General features: G+C 43.6%; 1 protein-coding gene across 5 annotated transcripts; it reads right to left on the bottom strand.

Annotated features, from left to right (window-relative positions):
- Positions 1-894: 894 nt before the first annotated feature.
- Positions 895-20,802, bottom strand: LOC139933555 (bromodomain-containing protein 4-like). Of its 5 annotated transcripts, none has more exons than XM_078290768.1 (22): positions 20,744-20,792; positions 19,194-19,433; positions 12,835-13,069; positions 12,631-12,723; positions 12,302-12,439; positions 11,991-12,123; positions 11,155-11,504; positions 10,640-11,014; positions 10,286-10,414; positions 9,782-10,003; positions 9,385-9,608; positions 9,201-9,301; positions 8,822-9,076; positions 8,126-8,227; positions 7,492-7,893; positions 6,569-7,195; positions 6,298-6,398; positions 4,830-4,959; positions 4,545-4,678; positions 4,156-4,346; positions 3,161-3,404; positions 895-3,041 (listed from the first exon to the last, which is right to left on the bottom strand). In XM_078290768.1, the coding sequence occupies exons 3-22, from the start codon at positions 12,961-12,963 to the stop codon at positions 2,973-2,975; spliced, it is 4,149 nt and encodes a 1,382-aa protein (XP_078146894.1). In that variant the 5' UTR covers positions 12,964-13,069; positions 19,194-19,433; positions 20,744-20,792; the 3' UTR covers positions 895-2,972. The 5 variants fall into 5 exon arrangements, with proteins under 5 accessions (XP_078146894.1, XP_078146896.1, XP_078146883.1 ...); XM_078290770.1 differs by having other exon boundaries at positions 8,126-8,224; positions 10,640-11,017; XM_078290757.1 differs by having other exon boundaries at positions 10,640-11,017.
- Between the last annotated feature and the right edge of the window lie 178 nt (positions 20,803-20,980).

The following is a 20,980-nucleotide window of genomic DNA, read 5'->3' on the forward strand; positions in this document are numbered from 1 at the left end:
TGATAAACACTTTGTTTCAGTCTTAATCTCTCTTTAGCCTCGCAACAAACACCTCCTTTTATATCACTTTACTCAAGCACACTCTACTTAAAGCTTCAGGCATATGATCACTGGCAAACATTTTTTAATAAAACAGTGGCAGTTGGTGACCAGTCTGCTGACACACATGAATATAAGCCTGATCCTGGATTGCTACATTCAAAAGGAGTGCTTTAATGAAAACAAAATAAATAATTTATAACTTATATTTTAAACTGTGCAATACTGATTCCAGTAATAATTTTGTGCAATAATAACAAAGGGGAAGGAAAAAAGCAGGAGTGAAAGGCCCAGGTCAGGGATTTCCTCCTACTCCTCCTCCCCCACACCCACCCACAAATTTCTTACAGTATTTTTCTTATTTCTATATTATTGTTGTTATATATTGCAGTATAATGCACATACTTTACATATTTTTATAATGCACATATGGTACTATACTACTTTTATTGTAGTATAATGCACATATTCTACATATTTTTATATTTATTTCTTATTTCTATTTTTCTTATAATTTCTCTATGACTATATATATTTCTGTGAGCAACTGCAACGAAACCCAGTTTCCCCTCGGGGATCAATAAAGTATTTCTGATTCTGAAAACCACTGTCCTCTTTGCTGATTTGAGTTAAATGTATATGTTAAATTGAAAAACCATAGCTCACCACCTCTTTCCATCTCATCAGCTCCCTCCCCTGGCTCAAACTGGACAAATCAAACTGGACTCCTCAGTGTTTGGTAATGGCTCCTCCAGGTCTGCGCCTCTGCCAAAGACAGCTACATTGTTTGAATGTCTCCCATATGAGAAGATCTCTCAATGCAGAACACAAAGAACAAAAACACGTACAATGAGGTTAAATTTTTTTTTATATTATTTTAATACTTTTCTTAAAAAAAAGAGATGTTTTACTCCATAATCAGAACAGGATGAATCTATTGACCTCAATACCTCACTCACCAACATACCAACAGGTTGTTCAAGGTAAAATAAATCAAAGAAAAATAGCGTAGGGGGGGAAAAAAACTCAAAACAATCAAATATGAAAAGGGAAAAGAAATGAATCAAACATTAAAAAACACAAAAAGCGAATATAGAACCGAATACACTCATGGATCTCTGGGCCAACCAAAGGGAAGTGGGACAATGTCCCGCCCCCTGAAAAACACAATGGCACACGACAACCCAAGACTGTTACCATGGACACTGGAAACATTTTTAAAATGGAACTAAAAAACAGGATGAAAATTAACCTAAATAGAGTCTATTATACAGATTGTAGAAGCTGTGATGATAGTGGTGGCGATTGTGGACAAGACAAGTAGGAAAGATTAAAAACATGAACATGATGAAATGAAACAATCCAAAAATGAAAGAAAATGTGTAAGTAATGAAACAATTAAGTGCAGTAGCTAGTTGATATAGCTACAGAACGGTGGAGCCTAGTAAAGTAGTGACATACAATGATTTGGAACCGCTTATTCAAACTATTACAGAGCAAACTGGTGCATAACATTTGATTTAAAAGGGATAAAGGAAAATTAAATAGCAATAAAAAAATGTAGCCTTTAATATAAAGTGAAAAGAAGATGCATTTTACATGTAAAAAAATGTGAATGAACTTTCAGCACTCAATAGATTGGTTTTGGCATAGAGTTGAGAAAAGACGGAAAAGGTATGAGAGAAAGAGAGAGAATATGACAGACGAAACAATCCTTTCAATAGAATCATAAAAAAGTTTTTTTCTTCTTTACAGTAAATTCTACAAAATCAAAACCAGAGCTCAGAGATGAACACAGAGACGAGCTTTGCTCCCCACAAACCAAATTCCTCTCATGTTCTTTTTTGTTGACTTTTCGTCGTATATAATATATATTCATGTATCTATTTATATATAATATGTATAATTTGTAGGGTGTGATCCTTAGTTTACAGGCCAGAGCGCTAAGGCAAAGGACACATTCCAACACTTTTAAAATGCCATCATTCCTTCCTCATTCCCCTCTCTTTGTTTACAAGCTTACACAGACCAAGCATCACTGGATTACCAAAATGCATGTAGGCTCCACCTCTCCAATTTGTTACATTGGTAGTGACTGATAAAGAGAGGAGTAGAAGGAAGAGAAGGAGGGAGGAGGGGAGGGAGGAAGGATGTCTTTGAAAAGTATGTGAATGTGGCCAGGGTGTCCATTCCCACTGTGTCCTGAGAAAACAACCAACTCTCAGATGACCTCTGAACCTGACAAACTAGACCGCCCCTACCCACCCCACCCAGTTAAAACCCAAACATAAAAAAGAGAAAAAAAAGACAAGATTAGGAGAGAGAAAAAACAAAAAAAGTGATCTGTCCATCCATAATCTTGTTCACCCGTTCCTTTAACACCCCCTTCTCTCCTATCAGACATTAGAGAATAAGGTTTTCTTCTTTTTCACTTAATTTCTTAAATTAAATCCTCTTCTTCACCACCACTATTTTTTCATTTAGAAGTTCTGTCCCCTCGTTTCGTTATGCCTTTCTTGTTTTCCTTCTTGTTCCATTCCAGAAGGGATGAGGGAGTTGACTATCTGATAATCAGTGTCCATTTTCACTCTGTTGTCCCTGGAAACTCATAACCAACAACCATAAACACAAGTCAGACACCAAAACGCATCCAAGGTTGGAGGAGAGAGGGTTGGGTTGGGTGTTCTTATTACTTCACTTCCCCCCTCTCATTCACATGTTACAAGCCAGTCGTTTCAACTACTGAGAGAAAGGGACAGTTACTACTATGTCTGTGTGTGTGTGTGTGTGTGTGTGAGCAGCGAGCATATGTATCAGAGCATTGTGGTCTATATATGTGTGTGTGTGTGTGTGTGTGTTTGCCAATGTGTGTCTAGGTCTTTCTCTCTTTCTCTCTGTTCCTCCTTTCTCACACCCATCTTCTCTTTTCCATGTCAGAACAGGTTCTCCTCAAAAATGGCCATAAGGTCGCTCTGGAAGTTGATGTCAATTGTGTCAGCCATCTGCAGAGCAGGGAGAGGGAGAGAGGGAACGACGAGGAGCATTAAAGGGTTATTATTACCATTCATTCTGCACTAGCTTGTACAACAACATTGTCACAGAGGTAAAATTCTACACATACCGCCTCTCTCCTGCGCCTCTCCTGCTCACGGCGGCGTGCCATCTCCCTCTGCTGGTCGAGGGCGTTCTGTGCTGCTGAGGAGGCTGGGGGCGGGGCTTGAGCCTGGCTGGATGGGGCCTGCGGGGAGTGGGTGGGTGGGGTGGAAGCTGGGGGCGTCGGAGCAAGTGGCGACTGTTGCTCCTGGCGACGGCGTGCATCCTCTTGTGCTCGTCGAGCCTGCTCCAAGGAGTCCTCATCATCACGGCTACCAGAGAAGAAGAGACAAGGAAGTGGGAATTGGCTGCGGTGAGGTGGAAACGTAGTTCTCAGCTATGAGGGGGAAGTCTCCTCGCTGCTCTCATTCTCTTTTGTTCTCTCTGGGTCTGTTGCGCCTGGTCAGTGTCCTTTCATATGTGTCACTTAATTTGATGGTAATGAAAGAGCTGTGCTTTTTATATTTCAAGATGCTGGTTGAATACAAAATTCAACAAATCAATATATATATATACTGGACAAATAAAACACCCATTTGCTTTGACTGAGCTGTAACGCTGGCTAGTCAGCCAACTCATATACTTTATAATCACAGCCTACATCTAAACAAAACTTGAATTTATTTTTTCAATACTGTATTACAAGCCCTACTACGAATACCTATTCTTACAGTTTGAAGTTAAGAACTTAGATGATTATTATTATTATTAAACCTTTATTTAGACAGGTAATCTCATTGAGACACGGGGTCTTCATTCTCAAGAGAGACCTGGTAAATGATACATGTAAATTCATCCAACAAGAGCCCAGTCAATCCTGATTCAACAAAGCAGTGTTTTTTGTCAACATACTCAGGGAAAGTAACTAAGGGACAATCTGCTCAAGTTTAACCTCCAATTATTTCCCTTCTCATCAAGTCCCTTTACCTCCCATTTCTTCTAATATAGTCACTCTTGCTGTCTGAGAGACTATTCAGACATTGCCTTCTGCTGTCCCCCCCTCTCTCTCCATTTCCCCCCTACCGTAGTTTTTCTTGCTCTCTCCTGGCCTGTTCAGCCTGTGCCTTCAGCTGTCTCTCTCTCTCCTCCTTCTCCCTGGCCGCCCGTCTGAACTGCTCAAAGCTGTCACTGGAGGAGCGAACGGAAGAGGCCGGGGTGGACTGGGACCTCTGAGCCAGGCTGGCCCAAGAACCCATGTTCTTTAACTTCACATCCTAGGAGAAGAGAGGATGTGAAGACAAGGAGGAAGGGAGTGGAAAGAGGGATTAAGAGGATGGATTAGGAATGAGAAGAGAAAACAAAGGAAGGTCAGCCTATAAATACTAATATAAACAAAATGTGGCTGTGTAGTTTTAATAAGGCTAAAGGCACGTGGGACACAAAGTGTGCTCCTATCTCACACACATACACACCTGTGTCTTCTTGGGGGCAATGGGAGTTTTGGGCTCTTGCTTCACTTTGTTGTCTTGCTGGGAGGGGGGCGGGGCTGGGGAGTCAGGGAGGCGGGAACCAAGGCGAGAACCATCCAATGGCTTCAGATCTGATCCTGCGGAGTCATGTGAGAGGTCATGAATTACAAATACACACCGGAATGTTCTGACAGCTTGTCATAAAAGCAATAATGCTGCATTAAATATGACAAACAAGTATAAACAAATAAGACAAAACCAAACACAAAGATCTCTCTCTGTACTCACTGTGAGATTGTTTGTTGTCGAGGGCTTTGTGTGTGTCCTGGTGCAGGGCGGGGCTGAAGGGGGAGGGAGGCAGGACTGGCGAGTGGGAAGGCTTCTCTTCTTTGACCCCCACCAGGTTGGACCTCTGCTCCTACAGACAGACATATACACACAAAAACTTAGTAAGGCTGCAAGATATGTGTGTGTGGGGGGGTGGGGTGGTGATGTCATTTTGTGGTTATTTAAATGCTGTGATTTGAACTGAGATACAAAACATCTGAGTTAACACCTTGTTTTCTTGTTACCAGGTTAAAAACGCAGATTCGGTGGTCTATCAGAAATAGATCATTAGAATGTGATGCTGTCATAACCAAAATTTCAACACTACTTCGATACAGATACTAAAAGTGCTACTAAAAAGTTTTCTGCACGCTGGAATTCAATTTCAATGTCACCTCCTGACAACGTATACGTGTGGATGGTGACGAGCCACAGTCTGGACTGCAGCAGGCAGCGCAAAAATTCAATGGAGTCGGGGGCGTCCAGTGGCTCAGTGGTCTAAGCCACATATCATGTAAACGCAACGTCTTAGGTTTGAATCTCAAACTGTTGGTTTGTGCCAATGTATGTCATCAGACATCAATGATGAGCTGAGTCAGCGCCCATGTGACTTATATGACATTGAGGTATTTTTTTCATCAATATATTAGGAAAATAACATTTTGCTTTTGCAATTTAACCATTAGCCAAAACAACAAAATCATTGTGAGAGGTGTTGAGAACAATGCTCAGCTGAGTTAGCAGAGGAATAGTGACAAGCCGTGAGTGACACACACACACACACACACACACAGCCCTACAGCTCACACACACAGTCCCCAAGAGGGAGTTAACGAACTTGTTACTTAGGCTGTGAGCGTAGTTATAGGCACAAAACTGTTTATCTGAAAACTATATTGTTTTCCCCAAAATCCGAAACAAATAGACAATGAACTGAATCTTGAACTGAATCCTAGCCCACCTAAACTGGCTGACAAAACTGCCGCCAGGAGCTATTTTGCTTACAAAGCTGACAAAGATGGGATACCCAACCAGCATATCAAAAGCCCGGTGCTAAAGTCGCTAAAGTTGGCAATTCATTGCTGGTTCATTGGTTTTTCTTGATTGCCATAGTATCATAGTAGTGTCAAAGGTTTACATATTAAACATAGCATGGGTATCAAAGTCAAAATTCTGGTATTGTGATAGCACTATTAGAATGAATGCACCTGTATCATAATAACTGAAACCATTCACACTATTTTCCAAACTTAATTTACTGTGATTGACTGAAGCACTCAACAACTGCTGAAAAATACAGCTGTCACATTACATGAACAATATGAAATAACAAAAATAAATTTAGCTTAAAATATTTCCAGCAGCAATACCTCTAATAAACATATGCAGTCACACACAGACAGCACAAAGACACAGGTAGATCACTAACATGTTTCTTGGTCTGTGAGGGTGAATGCTGTCCTATTGTATGGAACTGAGGCATCTGAGGAGAATGCATCATGAGTGAAGAAGGGCTTTCCCTCAGGGAACCTATCAAAACAAAAGAAAAAATTAATATGCAAAAAATCCTCTTAATTTTACTGATGAATTGAACCATTAGCAGCAATATCAATACTACAGTTTAGTCTTTAACTGTGATTTAGTACAATAAATGTATGTCTATGTGAGTGTATGTGTCCATGTGTCCATCTTTGTTTTACCTGCTGTGAAAGGTTCTGTTTTGCTGCGTGGTGACGGCTGTTGCTGATGTTGTTGCATCTGCTGTAGCTTCTGTTGCAGGGCCACCCCCTTCTGCTGCTGCTGTGTTGTTGAGGTGTGCGTGTGTGTGAACGACTGCTGCATGTGCGTATGCCCCGTGGCGTGCCTCTGTGTTGGGGCTGGGGTGGGTGTGGTTACAGCCTGCGTGTGCATTGACTGCATCAGCTGCGAGGCGGCCTGCGCAGGTGAATGTGTGTGTGTGTGCGGCGGCTGGGTTTGCGCAGATGGCCGGGGCTGGAGCGACTGCAGGTACATGTGGACCTGACTGAGGGGCAGCGATGGGGGCGGGGTTTCAGAACTGGTGGGTGTCGGCTCTTCGTCATCCTCCAACAGGGCTTGAGGAGGCTGTGCCGAGAGGGTACCCAAGATGCCGTGGGATGTGGGGGAAGGGACGCGGGGGCGGGGCACAGGCTGCGGGAGGGTGAGGGGAAGCGAGGGCTGAAGGGGCGCCGAGGAGGATGGGGGCAGAGAGGGGAGGGCGGAGGGGGGGGGCGGAGGGGCTTTAGGAGGAAGTGGTGCTGCACGATTGCTAGGTCTTGATGGTTGTTGGGGAAGAGCATTGTGGAGCGCTGCAAACAGGGAAGAGAGGGATGGAGAGAGTGGGAGGACAGAGAACAAAATTAGGATGAGAAAATTTGTTTCCTTATAGACAATGAAACAAGATCAAGAGAAAAAAATCCAACAGTCGCTGCAGCCTTGTCTTTCATTTCAAAGAGACAGGGTCAACAGCAGAACTACATCCCCCAAATGCAAAGGACAGAAAAAGCCATTTTCACAAAAACAACAACACTGCCAAATTCCTAACCACTTCTAAAATTAACTACGGATATGCTAGTTGAGAAATGTATTGCTGAGATATGCATACCTGGTGAAGGTATGATGGGATGTTGGTTTAGGAAGGGGTGCGTCTCAGCAGGTGTCTGGCTGGTGTGTGTGTTTGTGTTGAGGAGGCCAGAGCCAACAGGGGCACCAGCAGCAGAAATGGTTGGATTAGGCTCTGTGTTAGACTGTGACAGATGAGGGGTCATGAAGTGGGCCAGGGGATCAAATCCAGACCCCAACAACTGGGAGGAGTCCAGAGACGGAACAGAAACAGGAACAGGGGGAGGGGGGACGAAAGGAGGTTTGGACTGGACCACTTGGGGCTGTGTCGGAGGCTGAGGCTGGGGGGGTACTGGGCCAGCCCCGATGGTGAGGGACGGGTGGTGCGGTCTCTTCGTTTCCTTGTTAGACAAGGTCTTCTTCTTCTGCTGCTTGGGAACCAGCCCTGATAGATGGACAGAAAGTGAGAGCCGAAAAAAGAGAGAAGGAAGTGGGGGCAGGATAATAAAAGCAGACATAGCAGGAGGATTGGATAAACGCAGATCCAGACAGGAATATGGAATGTTTTGAGGAAATATGAGGAAACATGCTGTGAAGAACAGCTGTTGTTTCTACGAATAAGGTATGCTGGCTACAGCTGTTTTACACATGTGTACATGGAGGTGTATGTATGTTACCGTTCTCAGAGTCTTCACTGTCATCAGAGGAGTCACTGCTGCCTGATGATGAAGATCCTGTCTTCATCTTTGTCACATTTGTCACCTCCAAAGGCTTTTCTGCTGCAACACAACCACAACAAACAGAAAGGGATGGACTGACAGCTCGTCACAACTGACAGGCTTGTGTGCACACAAGACCTCCGGCAGTTGAGGAGAAAAATAAAAACGGCAATGAAAAAAATAAAAGCTCAATGGAAAAAATGAGTTGAGTCAATAGTTGGCCAAATATAATTAATTGAATATAATTATGTGAATGTGAGAAATTGTGTTCCTTTACAATATGTCCTATGGCTTGTTAAATTAAATATTAATGAAAATTAATGAGGGCTTTGATGTTATTTTAGGACCTTCAAACTGTGACCAGCCTATTAGTTTCAGTCTTCAAATACACAAAACAAAGATTTCTACATTTACAAATATTCCCATGAACGTATACAGTATATAACACCACAACAATTTCAAAGGAACCATGTCATACAAACAAAGTTTGTTGGCAAAGATGCTGCTTAATGTGGTAATCCTTTTTGGTGACATCTTTCTTGGTGTTTTTACACTGCAGTTGACATGAAACGGACATCAAATATGCAACATTTTGCCAATAATACTAAGTGGAGTATTAAGTCGTGAGCATGAGCACACATACACACAATCTACCTGTTTTTTTCTTCTTCCTAAGGCTGGTGGAGACATATTTTTCCAGCTCTCTCAGTGTGGAGGGCTTCAGCGTCTCAAAGTCTATTTCAATCTCATCAGGGTTGGAGTTCTTCAGTGAAGGCTCACGTGACTGGATTATGTGTACGACACGGCCCAGCTTGTCACCGGGCAATTTGTTGATGTCCAGGCTCAGTTGGCGCTTCTCCTCGTACGACATCGGCTTACACCTGTCACTGGACATTCCCCCAAACACATCTGGGAGGGAAAACATAACAGCCGGGTGATACTGGGGCATTGTTTAAAGAACAGGTAAGCCAGTCTAGTACATAGACTCGTTCAAAAAATATGTCAAATAATATCTGTTCTATCTCATACACACCAATGTCATCTTCTGCTTCGAGAGAGGCTGAGGGGACGAGAGGGGTTGGCCCGGGCTGAGGGGGCACGCCTGGGCGACTGTTCTTGACTCCTTCTTTCTTACTGTGATTGACAAATTATTTGATTAGCTACACGGAATACAGCTGTTATAACATTAATTATCTTATTAACTCTGCACAGCCTACCCAGGCTTTTTTCTGTCCTTCTTTACAATGATTGGCTCTTTGCTGCTCTTGCTCTTCTTGGAAGTTTGAAGCATGGCAGGGGGCGGGGCCTCCACAGGCTCCTCTGCTCCTGTTTTCTTCTTGTGCTTTTCTTTCTTCTTCTCCTTCTTCTCTCTCTCTTTCTTCTTGGGCTTGCTGGCCTGGGGCTGGGAGAGTGCGGCCAGCTGCTCATGGACAGCCTTGAGCTAGAGGAAACACACAAACACAGTCGGGGCCTGAAGAGACACACAGTGGCCTGCTATGCATTTCTTTCTCTGTGTTTCAGTCTTCACCCAGCTTCGGTAAAGCTGTTCAGCACGGCCCACCCACCTGTTGTTTCTCATAAGCCTCCCTCCCCTTCCATTTTCCATCCTCTAACCTGTTCCTGTAGCTCAGCCAACCGCTGTTGTCTCTCATGTTCCGAGTCTCCTGCCGAAGACTCCGATTCGGAGGAACTGGAGCTGTCGTCATCTGAGACGGCAGAAGGAGGCGGGGCTTGTCGAGTGGAGGGGGCAGGGTGGAGGGCTGGTGACAGGGTGGGGACAGGGGCAGGCTCCTCTGGCTCATCTGGCATTTTGGCAAAACGCATCTCAAACACATCCTGTCAGGAAAGATATTGTCACGAGGAGAAACTGTGAGCTTGAGTAGTAGAGATTTTGTACAGTCCCATGGCGTGGCATTGACGTACAGTTCTTACTAAATAGACATATAGCAATTTTACCTTTACATTTTTTCTTTGGAAAAAAATTACCTACTTGCCAAAAAACAATAAAGTCTGTTATTTTTGTTGGCCATCTACATGGACAGATTTACCATGTTTGAGTATATGCTATACAATGTTTTATTGTAGTTTGCTTAACAGTATGTGTGATGTGTTGCTTACCTGTAATTTGCGCGCCATACCAACCACATCGTGGTCTGGGGGATTATATTTGTAACAGTTGGAGAACATCAACCTGACATCAGCTGCAAACTCTTGAGCATCTCTGTACTGTCTGTTGTCCAGCTTATTCTGAGGAGACACACACACACACGCACACACACACACACACAGACCACCGAGATCAAATACTATCCAACTTCATAAGTTTCAAACTAGTCCTTATACTTATTTTCTCTTTTATCATTCCAATAAAATGCTGTCTATGTCTGAGGACTTCACCACTATAAAAATAAAGACTTATGTCTTGATGACATCAATTCTATTCAGGTTTGTCACCAATCCCGATAAGCTCACCTTGATGGTGCTGAGATCCATGGGGTGCTTGATGATGTCATGGTAGTCATGGAGACCGAGAGCTTGTACGTCAACGGGCTTGTAGAAAGGCCAGGCATACGCCACGTGTTTCTTAGACAGCATGTCTCTGACTAGGCCTCCACAGGACCGCAGCTGCTCCTGACGCTTCGGCGTTACCGTCCCTCCCAACACCAAACCACCACTAAGACCCAAGTGGTGCTGAGAGTCCGGCTGCGATGCGTCTCTTTTAGGCTGCTTCGGCGGACGACTGCTCTCTCGGCGCGGCCGAGTTTCGACAGAGATGGGAGATGATTCACTGAGCTGGTCGTTGGCGGTGGGTGTGGTGGTGTCTGCTTTCCTTTTCTGGCTCTTCCTCTGCTGTAGGAAGATCAGGGATCAGAAGTTAGTTAATGACAACAAACCAACTTGTGGCTAATAGAGAATGAATAGTGAATAAATTGAGAAGCTCTACATGGCAACCCCCCCCCCCCCTCCACCTCTCCACCTCTCCTTACCTTGATGGGGGCGGCGGAGCTCTGTGGCAGTGGCGGGGGATGGAGGCCTGGGTGAGCCGGCGGTGGAGGGGGAACAGAAGTCAGGCCCTGGGCCAGGACATCCAGTGTCGAGAGGGGGAATGGGGGTCCCAGCTGGGGAGCATGGGAGGGGGGTGTGGGAGGAACGCGTGGGGGCTGTGGCGGGGCCTGGGGAGGAAGGGCCAGGGGTAAGCTGGGGGGGCCCGGAGGAGTGGGCGTTAGGGCTGGTGCACGGGTATGGGGGGTGGTTGGAGGGGAAGAGAAGCCTCGTGTATGTGGGGTGGAGGAGGGGGACGACGAGTCTTGGCCTGAATCCGGCTTAGAGGTCAGACCTGGGTGAGGAGGGAAAAAGACACATTGAGTGAACGCAAGGAGAATACAGAGGATGACATCAAGGATCCCAGGAAGTAAGAGAGGCATAAAGACAGGACATGCCTTACTGAAGAGCCTGGGGCAATCAATGAATTAAGTTAACAACAAGTTCCAATGTTAGGTGTGGTTGATAAAGAGGAGGAACCAGTACAGATGGTATAAATACTGCACACACAAGCTTGGCTGGTTAGGTTAGTATCATTTAACTGTCATTGTAATTCACTCTGCTGCACCTCCTCATCACGCAATGTCCATAATATATGAAAAATCAATACTTTAAATTCAGAACACAATCCAAATTCCTTTTTTTTTAAATATAATTTTTACTGGCATGACCAAGACTCATTTGATTTTGGTGTCCAAATTTGCCACTTTTCTATGCGAGACAAAGACTTGCCAGTTTTGGAGCTCCTCTCAAACAGAGCCCCCCCCCCTGAAAGCCTTACCTTGCTCCCGTCTGGCCCCACGCCGCCCCTTGTTAACCACGGCAATCTCAGTCTCCTCCTGGGGCATCTCAGAGATCTTATTCAGGAACATCTTCTCCAAGGCCTCCGCCATTAACACAATATCATCACCAGGCTACACACACACACACACACACATTTTTAGAAGGCCCTAAGGATATTAGCTCCGTGTTTCTTTCTTTACATGAGGGATAAAACAGTTGAGCTATATATCTGTCTATCTGAACTACAAGAATAAATGTCATACATCGTGGGACAAGAAAGTCTTACATGGCCAGTGAGCATAGGCTTACCTTATTATAGATATAGCAATTTGTGAACATTGTATTGAAGTCTTGGATACACTCCTGGGCATTCCAGTAGTAACTGTTCTCCAGACGTTTCCTTATCGTGCCCATGTCCATAGGGGACTTGATGATCTTATAGTAGTCCTTGAGAGAGAGAGAAAGCAGGGAGAATGTGTGAGGTGAATACCCTGTCTGGACAGTATTTAACGAATCCGAGAAAAGAAGGACTCATGCATTTTTATTCCTTCTTTAACTCTCATCCTCCTCCTTACACTTTGATTGCATGCAGACACACACACACACACACACACACACACACACAACACACTACTCACAGGCAGATTGAGTTTGATGGCATCTACGGGAGCTTGGAAGGGCCATGCAAAGTGGTGTTTCCATAAAGTCTTCAACACCACTTTTAGCAGGTACTGAAAAATAGCAAAATGATACCTGAAATCAATCAAATTGTATTACAACACAAGGCGCAAGTTGAGATGTGCAAAGTACAACAGAACAAACACAGACACAATTCTCCCTACCTGTAGTTGGTTGGTCTGTCGTTTGGGTCTGGAGGGATTCCATGTTTCAGGGGGTGGAGGGTTGAAGGGGAGAGGCGGTGGGGCAGAGGGAGGGGCCTGGCTGCTGCCTGCCTCCAGTCCGTCTCCCATAGCAATGGTGGGTGGCTGCGCAGACAGTTTAGGCAGATTGGACCTGGCAGGGGCAGGCGGGACCGGGGGGCGCCCCCTCAGGCCATCACACTCCTGACTCGACGCTCTGAGGGAAGGATCAACATCATCATCATCATTATCACCTCTACTGTTGCCTGTACTATGCTTCTCAGCATCATCACCACCACTCATATTCCAAATAGGCCCACTACACCATCCTGAGAATTATAAATCATCACAATCTGGGCAACAGGTTATTGTTTGTTGATAAGGATCCCCATTAGCTGTGCACAAGTGAACAGCTAGTTATGGTGACTAACTAGTTGGCATGGGTTATATGGGTGGACAATAATATAATAGCATCAATTTATTTTTATGTGCACCAAATCACCAGAAACGGTACATTTTAATTTAAAAAAATTGTTATGATTTAATTTAGGCTATATGCAAAATAATTTTACAGTATGCCACTAGAAACAATGTGTTGTTGCCTTGTTCTTTTTTTCCATTCATAAAAGTGGAACGAATGCTAGCGTCAGCCATTAGGAATTGGATGTAAACATTTCTTGATGCTGGACACTCTCCAGTTGCTGCCAACGAAAGCAACGCAACATAGTTAGTGTAGCAGGGTCAACTGACTTTAAAGGTAGCTCTGTGATGCTTGACTTCTAAAATAACAGCCACCAAAAAACGACTTTTATTATAAGGTCCACTTTGTTAGTTCCAACCAAAAGAACTTGAATGTGCATCAAGTTGTATTAAAGACGTCTGGACTCGCCACCCACAGTTCGGTACACGCATGCGTGCCGCAGTTCATTCGGTTCTGTGTCCCTCCACTCCCCACGTGGGTCTGATCTCCCTGGAGAGTATCTGTCCAATCAGTTGTCAGAATTACATGTCAATCTACGATGACATCACAGCTGGATTAGCCTACTAACACAGGAGTAGCCAATGGGGAAAATTGTGGAATTTTAAGTTTCACTTTCAGGCTCTGCTGCTGCTGCTCTGCTGGTCTGTGAATCGCCAAATGACAAACATGACGTGATGCGCACATCGGCGCATTAGAGATAGATTTGGATCAATATCTGTAGCCTACATTGACCAACTTTTGATTTTGTGGCCTCTGTGTCGATATTGCGGCAGTGCGCCGCAGAAGAGCCCAACGTCACCCTGTAGTCACACATGCAGCAGGAGAAGAGCCGGTAGGACCAAAACAACTTTTTCTTCCCGCAGCAGCAATCTCTCAGTGCGAGTTCAGACAGGCACAGAGCAATAACCAAAACATTGGGGGTAGTGATGCGGTCAGGGTCAGGGGTCAGGGTTTTTTTTAAACCCGCGACCGCCTGATCCGACACATCAACATCCGAACCCGCCCGTTCGTTCTCAATATTATCGACCCAACCCGCCCCACCTGCAGATAAACCTGCGGGAGCCGCGGGTTTTGGATTGAGCCACGCATCACTATTTGGGCTGTTTATAGCAAAGATTTGTAGCCCTATTCAGTAGTGGAAGATTTCAGTAGGTACATGATTTAAGTTGCATTTTATGTTGATGCCCTGGAGTAAAGCCACTGAAAGTTGCATTTTATGTTGCAATTTATGTTGATGTTGGCCTACGTAGCCTATAATGCAGGGATATTTTATGTTAAAATAACAAAGAGCCAGTATTTACTTTACTTTTGAAAGAAAGTCTGTTGAATTAGTTATACTGGTCTTTCATTTTCAGTGAAAAAAGTTTTCATTCAGGAAAACTTAGGATTTTTTATATAACTACATTGTGTAAATTGGAATTTGCAATTGTACTTCTACTTCCCCTCCCCAGTGAACCAGATATATATAGCCAACCAAACTGAAACAGTGACCCCAAAACCGTGATATGAACTGAACCGTGAGTTTTCTGAACCGTTTACACCCCTACCTTGAACGCAACAAGAATGAGACAGCTGTGTAGGTATACGTGTCCAGTAGCCTATCATTTTGTTTTAGTATTTCTCAATCAATTTCTGATTCAGCGCATGTGCACATACTCAACTTCTAATTTATAAAATACAAACTAATAAACTATACAATAACAAAGTCCTATTTCAGAGGTCAGTGTTGTCAGACAGGACAGTACCAGTAGCCTATGTTGATCACTACAATGAAACAGCAAATAACTCAAATATAGAGTTAGTCCATTGCCTATGTTGCTTCCTTAATAATCACACTAGTGCAGAGAATTGTCTGCCATTAGCTAGTGTCAGCTGGTTTGGTTGTGTGTGAAATAAGGTTTGTCAGGTCTGTCATAGGACAAGTCAACTCCACTTTGGTCATCTGGGACAAACGTTTTGGTTAAAAACAAATGAGAATATACTTAATGATTTGAGATGATTTTAAACTCTTCAGCACTGACCAATGACACGCCTAAATCTGAAAATCTAGAGGCTGTGAACAGAGCTAACCAATATGGCCTACTTCATTACCTGTAGTGTAAAATTTAGTCTGGAGCCCAGATCCCTGAAGATTTAGATTGTAGGAAGGGAGGATGACCAAACTCCCTCCCTACAATCTAAATCTTTCCAAGTCTGTTCTCAAGAGCTCCTTCTAACTTCTGCTGCCCATCTTAATCTCTATACACTCTTTCAAAAGACTTTTTCATTATGATTATAATGTTTTTTTAACAGATATTCATTCATTGCCACAGACACTTCATCTTTCAAATGACAATGTTACCTCCTGTTATTAGAGGAGCACTAATACCCTGACAACCATCATTACAGTTGTTACAAGTTTTCTCATCTTAAGATAGATCTTAAGCCTCCAAAATGATTAGAAAAAAATAACAATACTATTTTCTAGCAGGGAACAACAGTTGCCAGTAAATATCACTCTGGCGTCATTGCAAAAAATGTGACCACGGATGCATGTTACAGAGAAAATATGCGCGATTAGAGAAGTACAAACTTTTCCCTCAATATTTGCTCATCTTGAAGTAGAATAAAAGCTTCTAAAGGTTCCAGGAAACACCAGTCTGGCTTTAGTGCAAAAAAAACAAACAAACATTCACTTCAGGTTGTTGATCAACCCTCTCTGGCTTAGGTGCAGACCTGTGGCATGTTACTATGTTACCACTGGTGAAGAATGCTCGTTCCGACGGGGCACTAACGGTGGGAATTCAGAGACGTTTTTTGCCCAAATTACACACCCTTGGAAAATTTGCCTCAATCTCATGCAGCTTCCAGCACTCCAGTGGATCTGTCTCACTGTCAAATTCAGTGTCACTGGCATCTTCGGTGTGGTACAGTTTGTTCCTTTAAGAAGGTACTCAAATTCTTCTTTGGCTTCTTAGCTGTCAGTTCAGGCTCAACTGCTGCAGCTTCTCCTGCTGCTGGTGGTGTGGAAACTTCCTTTTTCTCAGCATTGCCTGCACTACTAGCAATGGCTCAATCTATGCAGCTGCTTTTGCCTTAATGCAGTCCACCTTCTCGTCCTTGATATGGTTTACCTAAAACAGGGATCAAGGAGGAATGCCATGTCTAGCAGCTCCTGTGTGGCTGGTTCTCTTCTTATTCAAGAAGTAAGTAATTGTCTGTTTAATACTTTGGCTGAGCTGGGTGTCATCATCCTTTGGTTTCAGAATGCGTTCACTGAAAAGACGGAGCACAGGTTTAAGGTAGGAGACACTTGTATACTTCTCTCCAGACAAGGCATCAGTGAATTCCATCAGAGGGCTTAGGGCCTTGTTAACAGACTCAAGAACGTCCATGTCTTGCCAAGTTGGCACCAAATGCCTGGTCTTTCTGTGTGCCCTCAGCACTTGAGATATGGGCTTTTCCTGCTCAATGAACCTTTCGATCAATTTCTGCCAAGAGCTGGCTGGTGTTCTATTTGTGAGCTGGTGGAGAGGCAAGGCCAGTTCAGCCTGAGCGATGGCCAGTTCACGCTTGCTTTTCCATGTATTGGAGAAGGCACTCACCACTTTCTTGTGCATGCCACTAGCACATTCGACGTGATGCCATTTCACACTTCTCTCCGTTTTAAAATAATGTATTACAGATTTTAGCAATATTCTAATAATTCACATTTAAATTATGACAGGACAGAAATATCTCATCAGAGCATTAACCAACACTGTAGCCTCGTCCAGTCTTTCAGCTGGAGTGCCTTGATATTGTTTGTTGCCAGTAGTAACACAGACTTGGCATTCTTCTTTCAATCGTCACAGCTCCAGCGCTCCTCTGAGACTTTGGGCAATCATCTCTCCCGTGTGGTCGTCGGGGAGACGTCAACAAACATCTGCTATTCAGACTCCATTCTTTGATAAATTGGACTGTCAAGCTCATATATGGCTGTTATGAATCTTGTCCACACATCAGTTGTGGTAGAGAAGTGTGTCACACTGCAAAGCTCTTCTTCAGCTTTTCAACAACTCTCTCTGTTCAGCCATGGTATTTCTACTTAAAGTATTTATGGCTGGGCATTACATATCTTGAATTCAGTGTTTCTACCATTGCTTTGAAACCCTTGTTTTCCACAGTGTATGTGGCAGTCATGTCTTTGCACAGGTGTGTTATCTAATGTGTAATGTCTCTCCACCTTGAGGATTATTTATCATAGAGAGTGCCTTTAGGAAACAACTCAACTAAGGATGTCTGAGCTGCATCTTGAGCTTTCCTCTTTACTCCTGATATGGATCCCCGGGTGGATGGATGGATTTTAAGGATTTAGGATTTCCACATACTCGCTCACGCTTTGTCTTCAGGTAATTAAAGAGATTACTGGTGTTACCACCCATCGCAATGACGGTCGCACGACAAATCTTACAGATAATGCTTTTTGTCCACACAATTGAGGATGATCCCCCTTCTTGACCAGCTCTTCTTCATCTTTGTTCTGTTATAGTTTGCCAGCTTCACAATCGCTCCCCTAAAGCTCCACAGCATGTGTTACTGGGAAAGCAGCCCTACCCATGTTTTCAGCAATTTTGAGACTAATGACAAACTGCTTAATGTCAAAGATGTAGAACGTAAATTTCTGCGTGCATAATGTTCAATCAAAGATTGTTAAGCTCCAGCCTTTCTGGATCATCTGGTAGAAACAGCATGGGCAACTCTAAACCATATCACAGATTTCTATACTATCGATACCAATGTATAGATACCAGTATATAATACTGGTGCACCTGTACTAGCTACGGCTGCATCTGGAACACTCATATAGGAGATAATCAACACACAACAGAGCAACTTCTAGAATAAAGCAACACCTCAAGATGTTGGCATGGCAATTTCAGCAAATGTGATTTGTGTGTTTTTCTACCTGCCTGGGTGTGATGAATCAGCACAAGATGCTCACTGACAATCTAACCAGCTCAATAATGGAAAAGATGCTGATTAATGTTAGGTATAATCTCATACTAAGGCAAACATGGCATTGGACCTACATGACATGTAGTACGGTATTGCCATTTAGCCTATAATGGAAAGAAAAAATTAGAGGACAGGTTAAAAAGTATAGATTAGAGCTAAAAGGAATAAAGTTAGGTGAGAAGGTTCTAGAGTTCTCTTTTAGGGGTGCACTGACTGATCACCCACCAATCATAATCATCAGATAAACGTTCTAAATAGGTCAGCAGTGATCAGCTGATCGCCTTTTCAACTGCCCAATCCACAAAAAACATTCAATACCGTCACTGAATCGGGAAAGCGTTCGAATGCATGCCGTAAAATGTATGAGTCAATTTGTGGCAGAACGTCAGTAGCGTAGGCATGTCGTCCATCTGACATTGACACTTCATTTCCGATGTTACGTTTTGGATTTCACCGCCTATGATGCCACAATGAAAATCTTTTCATGTGCTACCAGTGTCAAGCACACACTATCATGTAATTACTATATTTGGATAAAACCTATGATTTATTTACACATGGATAGGCCAGCTATGTCATGCAGCCATAAGAACATATATGTGCTATATTTGAATTTTACTATTTATGCTTGCTGTGCATTCTTACACGATGTGCCGTTGTTAGTAGAAAGTCTGGTTTCAGTTGGTGATCGGCTGGGGGATATTGATTAGTCTCCTAACTAATAACAGCATTTTACTTTGGAAACTTAGGCTGCAAAGTGTGGAAAGTGCAAAATGTGCCATAGAGGAGCTACACATGTGTTATATAAAGAGCTCTATAGATTACTTTGTCAATTTCAATACATATAAATATTCGTGAACACAGATTTAGTCTGGACACTTACATGTTTGTTGCTGGGCAGCCTTGGTCTAATCCAGTTGTGCGATCATATCTCAAGGCCTGGGGAGGAGGCGATTTATGGAGGCAACACCGGAGGTTTGTCAGGAGGAAGAGGCACCTGACTGACTGGGCCGTGGGCAGATGATATAGGCTAGCCTAGCCTATCTGTAGAGCGGCTTCTGAAAGTGACGCGCTGTCGGGGCAAGGAAACCACACCACACCGATAAAGGGACTAATGTCACACCTGAGACAGAGAGAGAATCAGGGAATGCCAATGTAAATTGTGGTTGACATATCACATGCGGACTGTTTCTTTCCACACTTTATACCAGGTAACAAAAAATATGTGCATCATGTGTGTGTTCTCTCATTCCTCACACAAGACACCAGAACCAAGGCTGATACACCAGACAATCTGTGCAGTCAACAAACCATGAATCTATCTAGATTGTATATTTCAGAGGATTATGCATGGGGACAAATTACTTATGACATGATTTCATATAGTGATTTCTGCTTTCAAACTGTAGCTAATACTGTATGTACTGATAACAAGTCTAACTGACCAGGAGACTGAGGCTGATACTGGAGTCTGTAAGAAATCCAATCATATCCTGAGCGCAGCAAGCATTGGGAAGCTTAACGTTATGTCGTACGTTTCGATCATTCAGCACAAGGTGAATTTCATAACTTTGAGAACCTAGGCAACAAACGTCAAACATTGAGGGGGAAATTTGTTGGTTTGGCACCTGTTAATCGTTCTACAAAATTAATCAGCCATTTTGCCATTATTAACGCATCCCATATATCCTTCATACTATCGTTATCTGAGAAGCAAGTTAGCCAACGAAGCAGCGTGTCTTAAATATTTGACCCATCAATATTAGAAAATAGAGAAAACTTATTCAACAACAATTGTATTGCATTATGGTAAGTTTATTTTATTTTGCAAAAGTACACCTTTGCCTTGCTAACCTTCCATGTCAGTATATCGCCATGTCTGCTGTAAGCAACTGACAGCTCCGCACGTAAACGGCCTTTCAGAATACGACTTGGACGGGATTGATATTCTCGAAATGACGTACGTCGCATTTCACATGTGCTTCTGCGCCACTGTGCGTAAACTACGCTCCTGAGAAGACGTAACTTATGTCACGAATACGGCCTACGGGGCTACAAACAAACAGCCTAGCAGCTAACTGGCTAGCATGATACCGACCTGCAGCTAACGTGCACACTGACAACATGGAGTGTCCGATGCCATGAAAACGACCATAACACGAGTATTAAGAAGCTAAAGATGCAACACAGAATATGCGCAATAAAACCAAACCGCGCTAACTTAAAAGACAGAAATTGATCTTCTCGTGTGCCCGAACCGGTGCAAGGCCTGCGAAGGGACAGCTCATGCTCCGCTTGTCAAAGCGCACACTGACAGCGTGCAAAATACGCCACCGAGGCCAAATGTGAGCCTTTTATTGGACTCTCGGGACAGTATGCCTTCGTTTGATATACCAATGTCATCTGGAGAATAATCGAAAATGCGTTTTTTACCTTCTTCGGTCGGTTGTCAGCGCGCGCAGACCTTCCTCGCCCCAAATCCAGAACAAACAGTCCCGTTCGACGTCGATGACGTCAGACGCACGGGGGCAGGCCAAACGTTTGTCAGACGAATGTCACCTCTCCACGACCCCCTCCCCTCCGCCCCGTGTAAGCTCATGCAATACTATGCAATGATTTCAACGATAAAATAGGTTTAGATAATACAAATGTTATCTCTAAACAAACAGC

Source organism: Centroberyx gerrardi, chromosome 3 (assembly GCF_048128805.1).
Source record: "Centroberyx gerrardi isolate f3 chromosome 3, fCenGer3.hap1.cur.20231027, whole genome shotgun sequence".
In the NCBI taxonomy this organism is placed as follows: domain Eukaryota; kingdom Metazoa; phylum Chordata; class Actinopteri; order Beryciformes; family Berycidae; genus Centroberyx; species Centroberyx gerrardi.

What these genes read in the sequence shown, in the direction of transcription:
- LOC139933555 (XM_078290761.1), bottom strand. Translation starts at nt 12,963, where the DNA reads ATGGGAGACGGACTGGAGGCAGGCAGCAGCCAGGCCCCTCCCTCTGCC. An exon ending in CCATCAAACTCAATCTGCCT is followed by an intron (nt 12,440 to 12,630) that starts GTGAGTAGTGTG and finishes CTCTCTCTCAAG; the next exon opens with GACTACTATAAGATCATCAA. An exon ending in TGGGGCCAGACGGGAGCAAG is followed by an intron (nt 11,505 to 11,990) that starts GTAAGGCTTTCA and finishes CTCCTCACCCAG; the next exon opens with GTCTGACCTCTAAGCCGGAT.